The sequence below is a fragment of the Stenella coeruleoalba genome (genome assembly GCF_951394435.1).
Source record: "Stenella coeruleoalba genome assembly, chromosome: 8".
In the NCBI taxonomy this organism is placed as follows: domain Eukaryota; kingdom Metazoa; phylum Chordata; class Mammalia; order Artiodactyla; family Delphinidae; genus Stenella; species Stenella coeruleoalba.
Genome location: NC_137154.1, coordinates 55,416,789 through 55,434,851, shown reverse-complemented (window position 1 = coordinate 55,434,851; position 18,063 = coordinate 55,416,789). Strand labels below are relative to the sequence as shown.

General features: G+C 44.9%; 1 protein-coding gene across 3 annotated transcripts in view; it reads right to left on the bottom strand.

Annotated features, from left to right (window-relative positions):
• Positions 1–18,063, bottom strand: part of USP35 (ubiquitin specific peptidase 35) — a 78,504-nt gene that overhangs the window by 45,306 nt on the left and 15,135 nt on the right. For all 3 annotated transcript variants that reach the window (XM_079929760.1, XM_079929761.1, XM_079929759.1), the window contains 4 exons: positions 16,556–16,685; positions 16,032–16,133; positions 14,447–14,605; positions 9,816–10,009 (listed from right to left, as the gene is read on the bottom strand). In XM_079929760.1, coding sequence (XP_079785886.1) covers positions 9,816–10,009; positions 14,447–14,605; positions 16,032–16,133; positions 16,556–16,685 — 585 coding nt within the window. The remainder of the gene's footprint in view (positions 1–9,815; positions 10,010–14,446; positions 14,606–16,031; positions 16,134–16,555; positions 16,686–18,063) is intronic.

The window sequence follows — 18,063 nt, the reverse complement described above, 5'->3', positions numbered from 1 at the left end:
ATCCTTCCCAAACTCTTCCAAAATACTGCAGAGGAAGGAACACTCCCAAACTCATTGTATGAGGCCACCATCACCCTGATACCACAACCAGACAAAGATACTACAAGAAAAGAAAATTACAGACCAATATCATTCATGAATATAGATGCAAAAAACCTCAACAAAATACTGGCAAACAGAATCCAACAACACATTAAAAGGATTGTACACCATGATCAAGTGCGATTTATCCCAGGGATGCAAGGATTCTTCAAGACAGATGTCACAGATGTCAGAGAGACACAGATTTCGAGAACAAACATATGGACACCAAGGGAGAAAAGTGCCGGTGTGTGTGTGTGTGTGTGTGTGTGTGTGTGTGTGTGTGTGTGTGTGTGTGAGAGATGAATCTGGAGATTGTGATCGACATATATTCACTAATATATGTTCACTAAAAAGGGATAACTAATAAGAACTTGCTGTATAAAAAAATAAATAAAATAAAATTTAAAATAAAAAGGCCATTGTGTCAAAAAAAAACAACTATGTTTACCAGTTACGGGGGCGGGCATGGGGAGAGGAGGGATAAATTGGGAGACTGGGATTGACATATACACACTACTATATATAAAACAGATAACTAGTAAGGCCCTACTGTATAGCACAGGGAACTCTACTCAATATTCTGTAATGATCTATATAGGAAAATAATCTAAAAAAGAGTGGATATATATATAACTGATTCACTATGCTATACAGCAGAACTAACACAACACTGTAAATCAACTATACTCCAATGAATATATAAAAAAACAACAATGAAAAAAGATTATCCACAGAGTAAAAAGGCAGCCGCAAAAGGCTCTGGGAAAAAATATTTAGAAAGATGGTGGAGTAGAAGGACGTGCACTCACCCCTTCTTGCAAGAGCACCAGCATCACAACTAACTGCTGAGCAACCATCAGTGGAAAAATGCTAGGACCTACCAAAAAAGATACCCTACATCCAAGGACAAAGGAGAGACTACAGCAAGACGGTAGGCAGGGCGCAAGTACAATAGAATCAAATTCCATACCCGCCAGGCGGGCGACCCACAAACTGGAAAACAATTATACCACAGAAGTTCTCCCACTGCAGTGAGGTTCTGAGCCCCGTGTCAGGCTTCCCAGACTGGAAGTCCAGCAATGAGAAGAGGACTCCCCAGAAAGTCCAGCTTTGAAGGCCAGTGGGATTGACTGCAGGACTTCCACACGACTGGAGGAAACAAAAACTCCACTCTTGGAGGGCACACACAGTCCTGTGCACACCAGGACCCAGGGGAAAAAAGCAGTGCCTCCATAAGAGACTGGGCCAGACCTACCTGCTAGTATTGGAGAGTCTCCTGCAGAGGTGACAGGGGAGTTGTCACTCACTGCAGGGACAAAGACACTGGAAGCAGCAGTTCTGGGAAGTACTCATTGGCATGAGCCCTCCCAGAGGCCATGATTAGCCCCACCAAATAGCCTGTAGGCTCCAATGCTGGGTTGCCTCAGGCCAAACAACCAACAGCAGGGAACACAACCTCACCCCTTCGGCGGGACAAGTGGATTGAAGTTTTACTGAGCACGGCCCTCCCCACCGGATGGACAAGACCCAGCTCTACCCACCACCAGTCCCTCCCATCAGGAAGCTCGCATAAGCCTCTTAGATAGCCTCATCCACTGGAGGACAGACAGTAGAAGCAAAAAGAACTACAATTCTGCAGCCTGCCAAACAAAAACCACAATCACAGAAAGTTACACAAAATGAAATGGCAGAGGACTGTGTTCCAGATGAAGGAACGAGATAAAACCCCAGAAAAACAACTAAGTGAAGTGGAGATAGCCAAACACACTAGAAGGAATCAATAGCAGAATAACTGAGGCAGAAGAACAAATAAATGACCTGAAGAACAAATAAATGACCTGAAGACAAAATGGTGGAAATCACTGCCATGAAACAGAATAAAGAAAAAAGAATAGAAAGAAATGAAGACAGTCTAAGAGACCTCTGGGACAACATTAAACATACCAACATTCACATTATACGGGTCCCAGAAGGAGAAGAGAGAGAGAAAGGACCTGAGAAAACATCTGAAGAGATAATAGCTGAAAACTTCCCTAACAAGGGAAAGGAAACAGTCACCCTAGTCAAGGAAGCACAGAGAGTCCCAGGCAGGATAAACCCAAGGAGCAACATGCCAAGACACATAGTAATCAAACTGACAAAAATTAAAGACGAAAAAAAAATTTTTAAAGCCACAAGGGAAAAACGACAAATACAAGTGAACTGCCATAAGGTTATCAGCTGATTTCTCAGCAGAAACTCTGCCTACCAGAAAGACGTGGCCTTTCATCACTATTTAAAGTGATGAAAGGGAGGAAACTACAACCAAGAATACTCTACCCAGCAAGGCTCTCATTCACATTTGATGGAGAAATCAAAAGCTTTACAGACAGCAAAAGCTAAGAGAATTCGACACCACGAGACCAGCTTTGCAAGAAATGCTAAAGGAACTCCTCTAGGCAGGAGGGGCCAACAACTTGAAACAACCTTGTGGGCTTCCCTGGTGGCGCAGTGGATAAGAATCCACCTGCCAATGCAGGGGACACAGGTTCGATCCCTGGTCCAGGAAGATCCCACATGCTGCGGAGCAACTAAGCCCGTGCACCACAACTACTGAGCCTGCACTCTAGAGGCCGCGAGCCACAACTACTGTAGTTGCTCTGCAACAAGAGAAGCCACCGCAATGAGAAGCCCGTGCACCACAACAAAGAGTAGCACCCGCTCACCACAACTAGAGAAAGCCAACGTGCAGCAACAAAGACCCAACACAGCCAAAAATAAATAAATAAAATAAAAATTAAAAAAATTAAAAAAGAAACTTGTACACCTACAGACTGCTATATCAAAACCTCAAGAGAAAAACAAACCCAAAACTACAATAGATAGATGCACACAAAAACGAAAAAGCAACCCAAACACAACACTGAAGATGGTCATCAGACCACAAGAGAACAAAAGAGGTAGAGAAGAAAAAAGACCTATAAAAACAAACCCAAAACAATTAACAAAATGTCAATAGGAACATACATATTGATAATTACCTTAAATGTAAATGGATTAAATGCTCCAGCCAAAAAATGCAGGCTTGCTGAATGGACACAAAAAAAGACCCAGGGCTTCCCTGGTGGCACAGTGGTTGAGAGTTCACCTGCCAATGCAGGGGACGCGGGTTCGTGCCCCAGTCCGGGAAGATCCCACATGCTGTGGAGTGACTGGGCCCGTGAGCCATGGCCGCTTAGCCTGCACACGTCTGGAGCCTGTGCTCCGCAACAGGAGGGGCCACAACAGTGAGAGGCCCACGTACTGCAAAAACAAAACAAAACAAAACAAAACAAGACCCATATATATGCTGTCTATAAGAGACCCACTTCAGACGTAGGGACACATACAGACTGAAAGTGAGGGGATGGAAGAAGTTATTCCATGCAAGTCGAAATCAAAAGAAAGCTGGAGTAGCAATACTCATATCAGACAAAATAGACTTTAAAATAAAGACTGTTATAACAAAGAAGAGACACAGAAGGGCACTACATAATGATCAAGGGATCAATCCAAGAAGATGTAACAACTGTAAATATATATGCACCCAACATAGGAGCACCTTAATATATAAGGCAAATACTAATAGCCATAAAGGGAGAAATCAACAGTAACACAATAATAGTGGGGGACTTTAACACCCCACTTTCATCAATGGACAGATCATCCAGACAGAAAATCAATAAGGAAACCCAGGCCTTGAATGACACATTAGGCCAGATGAACTTAATTGATATTTACAGAGCATTCCATCCAAAAGCAGCAGAATATACATTCTTCTCAAGTGCACATGGAACATTCTCCAGGACTGACCACACGCTGGGCCACAAAGCAAGCCGTGGTAAATTTAAGAAAATTCAAATCATATCAAGCGTCTTTTCCAACCACAATGCTATGAGACTAGAAATAAACCACAAGAAAAAAACTGTAAAAAACACAAACACATGGAGGCTAAACAATATGCTACTAAACAACCAATGGATCACTGAATTAATCAAAGAAATAAAAATATACGTGTTGACAAATGAAAACAAAAACAAAATGATCCAAAATCTATGGGATGCAGCAAAAGCAGTTCTAAGAGAGAAGTTTATAGCAATACAATCTCTCCTCAGGAAACAACAAAATCTCAAATAAACAACCTAAACTTACACCTAAAGCAACTAGAGAAAGAAAAACAAACAAAACCTATAGTAGAAGGAAAGAAATCATAAAGATCAGAGCAGAAATAAATGAAATAGAGACAAAACAACAGCAAAGATAATGAAACTGAAACCTGGGGCTTTGAAAAGATAAACAAAATTGATAAACCTTTAGCCAGACTCATCAAGAAAAAAAGGGAGAGGACTCAATTCAATAAAGTTAGAATGAAAAAGGAGAAGTTACAACTGACACCACAGAAACACAAAGGATCATAAGAGACTACTACAAACAACTATATGCCAATAAAATGGACAACCTGGAAGAAATGGACAAATTCTTAGAAAGGTACAATCTCCCAAGACTGAACCAGGAAGAAATAGAAAATATTAACAGACAACTCACAAGCGCTGAAATTGAAACTGTGATTAAAAGATGCCCAACAGGGCTTCCCTGGTGGTGCAGTGGTTGAGAGTCCGCCTGCCGATGCAGGGGACACGAGTTCGTGCCCCGGTCTGGGAGGATCCCACATACCGCGGAGCGTCTAGGCCCATGAGCCATGGCCGCTGAGCCTGCACGTCCGGAGCCTGTGCTCCGCAACGGGAGAGGCCACAACAGTGAGAGGCCCACGTACCACAAAAAAAAAAAAAAAAAAAAAAAGATGCCCAACAAACAAAAGTCCTGGCTTCACAGGCGAATTCTATCAAACATTTAGAGAAGAGCTAACACCTTTCCTTCTGAAACTTTTCCAAAAAATTGCAGAGGAAGGAAAACTCCCAAACTCATTCTATGAGGCAACCATCACCCTGATATGTAAACCAGACAAAGATACCACAAAAAAATGAAAATTATAGGCCAATATCACTGATGAACATAGACACAAATATCTTCAACAAAACACTAGTAATCCAAATCCAACAATACATTAAAAGGATCATACACCATGATCAAGAGGGATTTATCCCAGGGATGCAAGGATTTTTCGATATCTGCACATCAATCAGTGTGATACACCACATTAACAAATTGAAGAATAAAAACCATATGATCGTCTCAATAGATGAAGAAAAAGCTTTTGACAAAATTCAGCACCCATTTATGATAAAACCTCTCCAGAAAGTGGGCACAGAGGGAACCTACCTCAACATAATAAAGGCCATATACAACAAACCTACAGCTAACATCATACTCAATGGTGAAAAGCTGAAAGCATTTTGTCTACGATCAGGAACAAGACAAGCATGTCCACTCTCGCCACTTTTATTCAACACAGTTTTGGAAGTCCTAGCTACAGCAATGAGAGAAGGAAAAGAAATAAAAGGAATCCAAATTGAAAAAGAAGAAGTAAAACTATCACTGTCTGCAGATGACATGATACTATACATAGAAATGCTACCAGAAAACTACTAAGCTCATCAATGAATTTGGTAAAGCTTCAGGTTACAAAATTAATATACAGAAATCTGTTGCATTTCTATACACTAACAATGAAAGATCAGAAAGAGAAATTCAAGAAACAATCCCATTTACCATCACATCAAAAAGAAGAAAATACCTAGGAATACACCTTTCCTCCTTATGTAGGAATAGACTTACGTAAGGAGACAAAAGACCTGTACTCCAAAAACTATAAGATACTGATGAAAGAAACTGAAGATGACACAAACAGATGGAAAGATATACCATGTTCTTGGATTAGAACAATCAATATTCTCAAAATGACTACATTACCCAAGGAAATCTACAGATTCAATGTAGATTGAATCAATTAATTTGATCAATAAATTAATCCCTATCAAATTACCAATGGCATTTTTCACAGAACTAGAACAAAAAATCTTAAAATTTATATGGAGACACAAAAGACCCAGAATAGGGCTTCCCTGGTGGTGCAGTGGTTGAGAGTCCGCCTGCCTATGCAGGGGACATGGGTTCATGCCCCGGTCCGGGAAGGTCCCACAGGCCATGGAGCAGCTGGGCCCGTGAGCCATGGCCACTGAGCCTGAGCGTCTGGAACCTGTGCTCTGCAACGGGAGAGGCCACAACAGTGAGAGGCCCGCGTACCGCAAAAAAAAAAAAAAAAAAAAAAAAAGACCCAGAATAGCCAAAGCAATCAGAAAAACAAAACAGGAGCTGAAGTAATCAGGCTCCCTAACTTCAGACTATACTACAAAGCTATAGTCATCAAAACCACATGGTACTGACACAAAAACAGACATATAGATTGAAAGCCCAGAAATGACATGCACCTATGCTCAATTAATGTGCTATAAATGAGGAAAGACTATACAATGGTGGAAAGACAGTCTCTTCAACAAATGGTGCTGGGGGGACTTCCCTGGTGGCGCAGTGGTTAAGAATTCACCTGCCAATGCAGGGGACACGGGTTTGATCCCTGGTCCGGGAAGATCCCACATGCTGCGGAGCAACTAAGCCCGTGCACCACAACTACTGAGCCTGCGCTCTGGAACCCACGAGCCACAACTACTGAGCCCGCCTGCTGCAACTACTGAAGCCCATGTGCCTAGGGCCTGTGCTCTGCAACACGAGAAGCCACCTCAATGGAGACACCCGCGCACCACAACAAAGAGTAGTCCCCGCTCACAACAACTAGGGAAAGCCCACGCACAGCAACAAAGACCCAATGCTGCCAAAAATAAAAAAACCAAACGGTGCTGGGAAAATTGGACAGCTACATGTAAAAAAATGAAATTAGATCATTTTTTAACACCATACACAAAAATAAGCTCAAAATGGATTAAAGACATAAATGTGAGACTGGACACTATAAAACTCTTAGAGGAAAACACAGTCAGAACACTCTCTGACATAAATCACAGCAATATTTTTTTCAATCCATCTCCCAGGGTAATGGAAATAAAAACAAAAATAAAGAAATGTGGCCTAATTAAATTCAAAAGCTTTTGCACAGCAAAGGAAACAATAAGCAAAATGAAAAGACAACCACAGATTGGGAGAAAAATGTTTGCAAATCACGTGACTGACAAGAGATTAGTCTCCAAAATTTACAAACAGCTCATGCAGCTTAATATCATCAAAATAAACAACCCAATCAAAAAATGGGCATAAGACCTAAATAGACACTTCTCCAAAGAAGACATACAGATGGTCAAGAGGCACATGAAAAGATGTTCAACATCACTAATTATTAGAGAAATGCAAATCAAAACTACAATGAGCTATCACCTCACACCAGTCAAAATGACTATCATCAAAAATCCACAAACATAAATGCTGGAGAGGGTGTGGAGAGAAGGCAACCCTCCTACACTGTTGGTGGGAATGTAAATTGGTACAGCTACTATGGAGAACAGTATGGAGGTTCCTTAAAAACTAAAAATAGAGCTACCATATGGTCCTGTAATTGCACTTCTGGGTATAAATCTGGAGAAAAACATGGTCATGGTCCGAAAGGATACATGCACCCCAATGTTCATTGCAACACTGTTTACAATAGCCAAGACATGGAATCAACTAAATGTCCATCGACAGAGGAATGGATAAAGATGTGGCACATATATACAATGGAATATTAGCCATTAAAAAGAATGAAATAATGCCATATGCAGCAATAAAGATGGACTTAGACATTGTCATACTGAGTGAAGTAAGTCAGACAGAGAAAGACAAGTATCATATGATATCGTTTATATATGGAATCTAAAAAGAAATGATACAAATCAACTAATTTACAAAACAGAAACAGACTCAGAGAAGGAACTTATGGTTACCAGGTGGGAAGGGTGGGGGGAACAGATAGTTAGGGAGTTTGGGATTGACATGTACACACTGCTACATTTAAAGTGGATAACCAACAAGGACCTACTGAATAGCACAGGGAACAGGGAACAATATTATGTACAACCTAACAGGGAACAATATTATGTACAACCTAAATGGGAAAAAAATTTGAAAAAGAATTGATACACGTATACGTATAAGTGAATCACTTTGCTGTACACCTGAAACTATCACAATATTGTTAAACAACTATATTCCAATACAAAATAAAAAGTTTAAAAAAATTTGCAAATCATGTATGTGATACAGGATTAATATTCAGAATATACAAAAGGACTCCTCAAACTCAACAACAGAAAACAAACAACCTGATTCAAAACTAGGTAATGGGGCTTCCCTGGTGGCGCAGTGGTTGAGAGTCCACCTGCCAATGCAGGGGACGCGGGTTCGTGCCCCGGTCCGGGAAGATCCCACATGCCGTGGAGCGCCTGGGCCCGTGAGCCATGGCCGCTGAGCCTGCGCGTCCAGAGGGTGCTCCGCAAGGGGAGAGGCCACAACAGTGAGAGGCCCGCGTACCGCAAAAAAAAAAAAAAAACAACTAGGTAATGGATTTAAATAAACCTTTTGCCAAAGAACACATACAAATGGCCAATAAGCACATGAAAAGATGCTCAACATCATTAATCACTAGGGAACAGCAAATTAAAAGCTATAATGAGATACCACCTCACACCCATTAGGATGACTATTATCAAAAAAACAGAAAAGAAGTGTTGGGAGGATGTAGAGAAATCCCAACCCTTGTGCACTGTTGGTGGGAATGTAAACTGGTGCTGCCAGTGTGGAAAACGATATGGAGGTTCCTCAAAAAAAACTAAAAAACAGAACTACCATATCACCAAGCAATTCCACTTCTGGGTATGTAACCGAAAGAATCAGAGGCAGGGTCTCGAAGAGATATTTGTACTCCCATGTTCATGTGGCATTATTCACAACAGCTAAAACATGGAAGCAACCCAGGTGTCTGTCACTCTACCAATGAACACATTACCAAAATGTGGTTTATACACACAATGGAATATTATCCAGCCTTAAAAAAGGAAAGAAATTCTGCAATATGCTACAATATGGATGAACCCTGAGGACATCTGCTAAGTGAAATAAGCCAATCACAAAAAGACAAATACTGTACGATTTCACTTATATGAGGTACTTAAAGTAGAGACAAAATCATAGAGACAAAACATATAACAGTGGTAGCCAAAGGCTGTGGGGAGGGGAGAATGAGAATACGGGAAGTTAGTGTTTCATAGGCACAGAGTTTCAGATTTACAAAATGAAAAGTGTTATAGGGATGGATGGCGGTGACGGCTGCACAACAATGTGAATGTACTCAGCAAGCCATAAGTTGGATAGGTAGCCACTGATGATAAAGATTTTGTTTTAGTAAAAGGGGGCATCTAAGGCCAGGATGAGTGGAAGTCCTACTGTGGAAGACACTATCCACCCCCATGGACTCTAGCAGAAAAGTCAGTGATGTCGACCAACCCAGAGCAGACTCCCTTCCCACTGCAGCTGAGCCCCTGAATCCCCAACTCAAGTTCCCATCCGGTCTTGACCTACTGCCTTGGCAATGGCCTGGAGCCCTCTGGGAACTCTCACCTGCCCTTCACATACCCACAGACCTCAGGGAATTATGCCGATAACACAAAGCAGGACCCACCCTCTCCAACCCCTACCTCACCCCCACACACCAGGGAGCCCAGAGGAGAGAAGCAGGGGCAGACAGGGAATTCAAAAGTAGCACCTACTCGGAAGCCATGAACAAGGCCTGAAGGATGCTGTTCACATAGCACGTGTTGCCCAGATTGATTAAACCAATCTTGCCAGTGTCTGACTTGGCCATGAGCCGGGGGTAGAAGCCAGCCAGCTCACTCTTCTGCGAGGTCCAGGCATCCTGCCCCAGAAGCTGCTTGATTCGGTCCTCATTGGGAACATGGAGGTCCTGAGGGGGAAACAAGCCAGCAGGACAGTGGGCACCAGGGTTAGCTCTAAAAATATCACCTCCTCTGGGAAGCCTTCTTGGACTACAGCCTGCTACACACCTGCCCAAGCATATCACCCCAAACATGCCCTAAAGATGTGTGAGAACAGCTCCTTGCTTTCAAACATGTTCTAGGTTTTCATCTTGACGTGTGGGCCTTCTACATGATCTTTCATGCCACAGCTACCTTAAGAAAGGGGTAAAATCCCCACCGTGTAGATGAAAAAACTAAGACCCAGAGAGAGAAAGAATTTTCTTAGAGGCAATAAGTGAGGAATCTACTATATGTTACGTGAGCCCAGGATGTGACAGACTGTAAGCAATGACAACACTGGCCCACTGGCCCAATCCAGCAGTGTCGAGATCTCAACCCTGGCCCTGACTCTTGTCCTCACAGCTCTCTGGCTGTGGTCAGTGAGCCTCTCTGACTCAGTCAGTTAACCTCCCTGGACCTCAGTTTGCTCATCTGTCAAGTGAGGATACCGCTACCTCATATCAGTTTGGCACTCTATACTTTCACGTTGCTTGCTCCTGTTTTCACCTCCTCTACTTTAAAGTTTGTGGAGTCAGCTTTTCCGAATTAGTAACCCCCTACCCCAACCCTGAACTTGACCCTACAGTCAGGACAGTGGGAGGATCCTGGGGGTCTGCGGTATGGGTCCTTGGTCACGGGCTCAGGGGTTAGCATGCTTTCCCACTTGTTATCCTTTTTCACATTAAACAGCTGCACTGAAAAGAATATTACCAAGCACCGGTTCTAATAATGACATGTTTTAAGGAAAAACACCTAAGCATAATGCAGTGTTAGTTAGTAGACTTAAGCGATATTCATGACAGTTCCTCTAGCCCCGTTCTCGTTTCCAGATCCTGAGCACAGTTCCTAGATTTGTCTAAGGCCCTTGAGCTTCAGACCAGCTTACACTGAAAGCCCTCGTCACTGCAGAAGGTCTGGCTCAAGCGGTGGTTTAACACATCTGCTCACTCATTTCCCAGGATTATTTATCAGATAATTTATCAGATTAGTCAGTCACCTCTCACAGATGATAAAAAATATAGTAGCTGTCTGAGGCAAGATAAGAAGATAAGGGCTCAGTATCTTCTCTCTTAGTCCCTTCTTTTTTCTTCCTATTATCCCCTATCCAATCCCCACCCCACACACAATGGGAACAAATAGGGACAAAAAGACAGAACCGGTATAAAATAGGTAACTAATAAGAACCTGCTGTATATATAAAAAAATAAAATTAAGAGAAAAAAGAATCAAAGCTAAAAAAAAAAAAAATGACAGAACCAACACCCCACCCTGCAACACAAGCATACGAGATACAAAAATATGCGCACTAGAAAAAAAAAAAAATCAAATGCTTTTTCCCAAAGAAGGTAACTCTGTACTCTTAGGAGAATAAAGAGAATAAAACAAAAACTTTCAAATACCTTTCAAGCTCCTGATGTGACTGGAAGTCTACATACCATGTAGCTCCCTCAGCAAGGACCACAGCTCCCAGAGAAACTGCCATGACTTACTACAACTGCCTACGTGAGAGAACTTTCCAGAATTTATAAAGGAGACTGTATACAAAGGATGTACTCCTATAATACATATGAAAGAATTTTATAAACAATAAAACCCCATGAATACTTTGCTGCCTTGCCTCTCAAAGTGCCTTGAAGCAAGGGGTAGTCAAAGCCATAGGACAAATGTCACACATCTTCCTAGAGCTATATTCACTAATATTCAAGGAAGAAAAATGTTTAAATTAAAACAAGTGTTTATGATTATGAAGTATATACTTGAATCTTCGAGATAAAATGAGATTTTAGAGAAACTCTGAGCTTGTGTCAGGCTGCAGGAGGGTGAGTCCCCTCCTCTGAGGTCAAGCACTTCAGAAGAAATGTTTGAGAAGCCCAGATCTGCTGGACCAAGCAGTCACACAACCTGGTTTTCACCGCCTTCCACTCTGCCTGTCCTTCTGTTCTTCCCTCCCCCTCTACCACACTTTACCACCAAACAGTACTTGCATATTCCTGCTCCCACACCTTACCCACTGACCTGTCTGGGGGCCTCCTCCGGCCGGTCCCTGTCCCTCAAGGCCTAACTCCTATATCCCCTCTCCAGAAGACTTTCCAGAATCTTCTCAAGTGGGGGTCCCACACTATCTATACCTGTCTTATAGAGCCTAACTCCCTACACCTAGTTGTATAAGTATCTGCAGACTCACCTTGCCCGCTGGATCAGACCATAGCCTCTAATGTGCAAAGCCTGGAGCTCACTCAGCGTAGGTTTCCCCTGGTGCCCAGGGCAGGGCCATGCTCCCTCCTCTTTGCTCACATCTCCATGATACCATACTTCACACTACAGTCCTGTTCATTCACTCAGACATTTATTAGACACAGAGATCAAAATGACATGGTCCCTGCCCATCAGAAGCTCACAGTAACAGTCACTCCCAACAGGTTTAAGTCCTATCTTCTCCGCTCAACCACCTCCAGTGCCAGGGAGCTCATGATCTAGCAAGGCAGCTACTTCTATTGTTAGTTAGCTCTGGCTGTTTAAAAAAAACAACGAAAAACACCTCTTCCTCACATTAAGTTGGAAAAACTAAGAAAATCCAAGTAAATGCCAGAGGTTTTGTTCGTTGTATCTATCACCTCTCACTCATGGTGGATTGTTCCCTTACGTGTCTTGTAATCTGGGGATTATAAACTCATCTTTAGTAGAATTCTATCTTTGTGGCTTGAAAGCAGCATCATTTCTGTTTCTATTAGGCAATCCTTGGGTATTACAAGTTTATGACTATTTTCAATGAGCTTAGGGTGCTACAACACCAAAGAAGATAAGAATTTGAACCCCTAAACCCACATGAGAGCAGTCCAACGATGACAATTTCTTTTTTCCCAATCCAGAGCCCAGACCAAGCCAGAGAGCCTTCCTTGATGTCTACTTGGAACCATGTATATTTTTTCTAGAACACCCTTTTGCTAATGGTAAAGCCTTTCTTGGGTCCTGATTTACATGGGCCTCTCAGTGCTGATTCCCTGCTGGGGGCAGACCCTAAGCCTCAACTTCTGTCCCCACCGGCTCAAGCCCCTTGGGGACTGAGGTTGGCCATCTCACCCACTGCCCCTCCCCACCCAGGGCAAAAGAGTATCACCTCTCATTTACCATTATGGAATTTGGTTTTCTCTTCCTTTTTGGCCCCTGGGGATTCCCCCTTGCTCTCTTGCAAGCTCAGCTATGTACTTAAAAAGACATCTGTTACATTTTAACAAGCATTTCTAGGTGTTTTGTAATGGGACACTTCTCAGGTTACCTATCTGCTGTGTTACAGAAATGGAAGTCTGACCAGAGGTTCTAAAAGGGCCACCACTTACCTGGATGTCTTTCACCCACACTTGGACCTGCCCTCTGTATCAAGCAATGGGAAAGGGCTCAGCAACCCTCAGCCCTGGCTGCATCTCCCACTACCTCCGTGACTGCATAAGACACCAAACCTCTCCAAGTCTCATTTTCCTCATCTTTGAAACTGAAATAACAATAGTACCTGGCTCACAGGTTTCTAGTGAGCAACAGAAGACAAAATATGTGGAAAGACACTGCCAAGTGTGACTCTAGCCACAAATGTTATTGTCCTAGCAACCCAGCAAGCCCAGTTCAGAAGCCCTTTCTTCCTTGCAGCCTCCTCCTCTAACTGGAGATCTTTCCCTCCTCTGCCGCCTCACCGCTCTCAGGCTGACCCTCACAGGCATTTCTTAAGCTGCTTAGATCACAGTTACGGGTAAACACGTCAGTCACCCCTCTACGCTGTGAGCTCCTCAAAGGGAGGAGACGTGGTCTGCCTCATGCCTGTGTCCCAGTTCCCAGCCTGGGCCTGGCACAGAGTAGGGCATAAGTCTTGTGAACAACTGTAAACCATCTCTGCTCTGGAATGCTCAGTCTAAGAGGAAACACATATACAGACAGTGACAATGTGTGACTGAGGGATACACTAGGGCTGTGGAAGCTCAGAGAGGCCATGACCCAGCTGAGGGGCAGAATGCGGGGGGCGTGTAATTTAGAGTTATCAGGGAAGGCTTCCTGAAGGAGAAACACTTGAGCAGAACCTTCAAGAAGAAGGCTTGGTAGAAATAAGAGCTATCCAGGCAGACAAGACAGGAGTTTAAGTTAGAGAGCTCGGCATATGCAAAGGCTCAAAACAATCGAGACAGGAAGATCCATCTGGGGGAATGGCAGGTGGCTCAGTGCGCCTGAAGCACACGATGGGCTGGGGGAGGTAATGGGAGACAGCCAGGGACCAAAGGATGGAGGGCGGCCACTAACCTGTAGTGTGGCCTTGAGCAAAGCCCAAATCAGCAACCTCCTCAGAGTGGGGCACGGGAGCAGGGGGGACTGTCACTCACCTTGATGGCCTCCATGACGGGTTCATACAGATCCGGGAAGCCGGGGAACCTGAACACCATGCAGTGAACCAGCTCCGCCAGCTGCTCCAGGCAGCTGGTCCCCGAGTTGGAGTCCTCCTTGACCAGAGAGGCCACCATTGGGGGGATGTGAGGGAGGAGCTGTGAGAGCAGAGCAGGGTTAGTCAGCACCAGTTTACCCACCTAAGACATGGGATGGTGGTCAGTGCTGGAAGCACCCAGAGCTCCTTGAAGCAAGGAGGTCTGCCCACCTGACCACTGTGCCCCTTACCTGCATAGGGCCCTGAGCTCTGCAGGCAGGTGACCCTCTTATAAGACACATGACCTTGGATACTCTTCCTCAGTCTCTTCATCTGTTTAATGGGACAAATAATTCCCTCCTCACAGCTCAGGGGAGGCCTGAGCCTGAGCCCCAGCTATTAAGTATCAGCCAACCAACCTGCCTGAAGCGCCTGAAGGTCTGAGTGACCAGGGCTACTCTGTCACCCAGGAGTGATGCTGGGGCCACAATGTGGTCAGCTGGTGGCAGCTGACAGAACATGAGCGGCAGCAAACTTTTATATGTCAAGCACTCACAGTGACATGTGGCAATTACTAGCCCCATCTTACAGAGAAGAAATTAAAGTCAGAGAGGTTATGTAATTTGCCAAGGATTTCACCATGGGTCCTGGGAGAAGCTGGTGTCTGAGCCAGGTCTGTCTGAACTCAAAGTCCATTTCTTTCCTCTGTGCTACAGTGTTAACTTTCAAACCCACAGGGGAGCTACACCATAGTGTCCCAGGGATGGAAGAGTCAGGCCACAGAAACTGGGAGCAGGGGAGCTTGGGAGAAGGATGAAAAGAAATAAATATCTACCAAGTCCCTAGAATACGGCAGGCTCTTGATAAATGTCACCTCATCTAATCCTGTCCCACCCAACCCAGGCCCTGAGAGGTAAATGCCTGGCCCGAGGTCACCCCATCTAGTAAATGACAGAGCTGGGACTCAACCCCACATAACCCCAACCCCTGGTTCTGTGCTTTTCCCACTGCACAAATCAGGAAGCGTAAAGTTTCTGCAGTGACCAAGGACCATGAGAAGCTAGGAAGGACACTGGATCAGGAGTCAGACCAACTCAGCTGGAATCTTCCTTGTACCGCTCACCAGCTGTTACCTGGGACATGCAACCTAATCTCCCTAAACTGCAGTTTCTTCTACTGAAAAATGGGGAAAATGATAGAACCTCCCTTTGGGGCTACCCCGGGAGTAAAATGAATGAACATGTGGACTGTCTTTAGCACTGTGCTTGCCACATAGCTGGCACCCAAGTAACACAGCTGCCATCATTCTAGGCCTGTCACTCTACTCGGGACCCATGGGCAGGTCACACCCATTCTTTGGCCTCAGTTTTCTATCTGTAAAATTGGGTCTCAAGTCTCCTCCAGTCCTAACGTCCAGGACTTGGAGGTCTTGGGCTTCAAGCCCCAACCCCTTATGCCCCAACAGAGACAGCATGTCTGGCCTCCAGCCAGACCTGTGGAGGATGCAGGACCGCCCACCTTCGGGGGCAACACGCAGGGGCCCTTACCAGGTGGAAGGCCTCATGGGAGTGCTGGAAGGTCAGGAGCATATACTTGAGGACAGACAAGGCGGCTCCCCGGACAATGGGATACAGAAGCTTGGAGAAAACCTGGAAGAAAGCCTCTGGTCAGGAGTCCCCCAGGCCTGGGCCACCCAAGGCCAAGGGTAGCCACAGGCCTGAAAGGGGACCAGAGATGCTGGAGTTAAAGCAGCAGACCCATGTGGGAGTAAGAACACAGAGGTGCTCATAGACCTGGGTGGATGGATGGGTGGTGAGATGGACAGCAAAACAGTTAGATATCTGATGGATGGATGGATGGACATACCAAAAGTGACAGACACACACACTTTAATGAAGAGTCAGAAGAATGAATGGGGGAAACCTGAAGCCCAGAGAGAAGCAGTGAATTGTCCCAGGTCACAGCGAGCTTGGGTGGGAGCCCCGTGCTCTGCCTCCCAGACCTGCATTGCCCCTGGCAAGAGACTAGCAGGAAAGGCCAGAAGCCGGGGCTAGGACAGGGGCCCACCAACCTTCTCAATTTTGGCGAGTGACACCTCGATCAAGATGCTGAACTTCTTAACAGCGGCCAGGCCCTTCAGCAGTGCAATGATCCACTTGTCAATGTTCTTCCCCAGGGGCCAGGACACCCAGTCGATCATCCTGGTGAGGGGAGTGACCGTGACACAAGGATCAGGGAGGCCCAAATGCCTGGGAGGGGGCAGTCCAGGAACCAGCCATAATGACCTGAGATCCCCCCACACTGACTCACACCTACACAGGGCAGCCCTGGGATCCGTGGGATGAACAGGACACCTCTGGGAACTGCAAATATGCCCAGCACAGGCACCTGGCAGAGACTGGGGCTCCCAGCCCGGCAGAAGGGGAACCAGGCCCTCTCAGTATTCCCAACCTCACCTCATACACAGTGAGTTGCAGTGGCAGAACAGGGCTTTTGGCTGCCTCTGTCTGGACTGTGAGGCCCAATGGCAGGAGGAGTACTGCCCCCAGGCTGGAAGCTCTGGCTCCAGCAAACCCTTGCTTGTGACCTGGAGCAAGTCACTTACTCTGTCTAGCCTCAGTTTCTTCCTGTCAAATGGGGATAATACCTACCTCACAGGTTTGTTATATGAGTTAAAAGAGATAACAACAGCTAACAGCTAACATTTATGTCATATTCACTCTGTACCAGGCACTGCTCCATCTGCCTTACATGTATTAACCCTTCTGACCCCCTCAAGATAATGCCTGCATGCACTGAGCATGAAGCTGCCACACCGTAGGTGCTCAGAAAAACGTCACTAGTATCATTATTTTTATATTCAGTAGACTGGGCTATAAAGAGAACAATAGAGAGCAAAGCAAATAGTAGTAATTATGGTAATAATAGCTACCATTACACTGTTCTATGCACTTTACACGTAATATCTCATTTTATCTAATTCAATCCTCACAACAAACCTGTAAGATGAGTTCAATTATACTACAAATTATGGATGAGGAAGCTGAGGCATAGAGGGGTTGAGTAACTTGCCCAGAGTCACACAGGCAAGAAGTGGGAGAGCCAGGATTTGAACTCACACAGCTTATCTCCAGAGCCTACACTCTTACCCACTGAAGACAAGGAATCCAGGAAGGCCCAATGAAGACAGTGGATCTGCACACAGGTATGGAAAGAATGGCAGGGGGGAGGGGGGATGCCAGGTAGATGGGGTCTGTAGAGCCAAAGGCCTGCAGGCAGGAGGGTAGGTGTCATATTCGGGGATCATGGGCCAGGCATATGTGGCTAGATCACAGGTGCAATGATGTTCAAATGAGGTGGGGGATGTGCAAGAGCTCTGTGAGCTGAAAAGCACCCAAACTCTGTTTATCATACTTGCCAAACTCAGAAAGCACTTCATTAAAGTAATTTTACCTCCTATCATTGACCCTGTGGAAACCTGACAACTTCTTATACCACCTCTGCTATTACAGAGGGGAGAACTGAAGCTCAGAGACGTCACTGACTTGTCCAGGGTCACAGAGTTGGTACCCAGCCTGA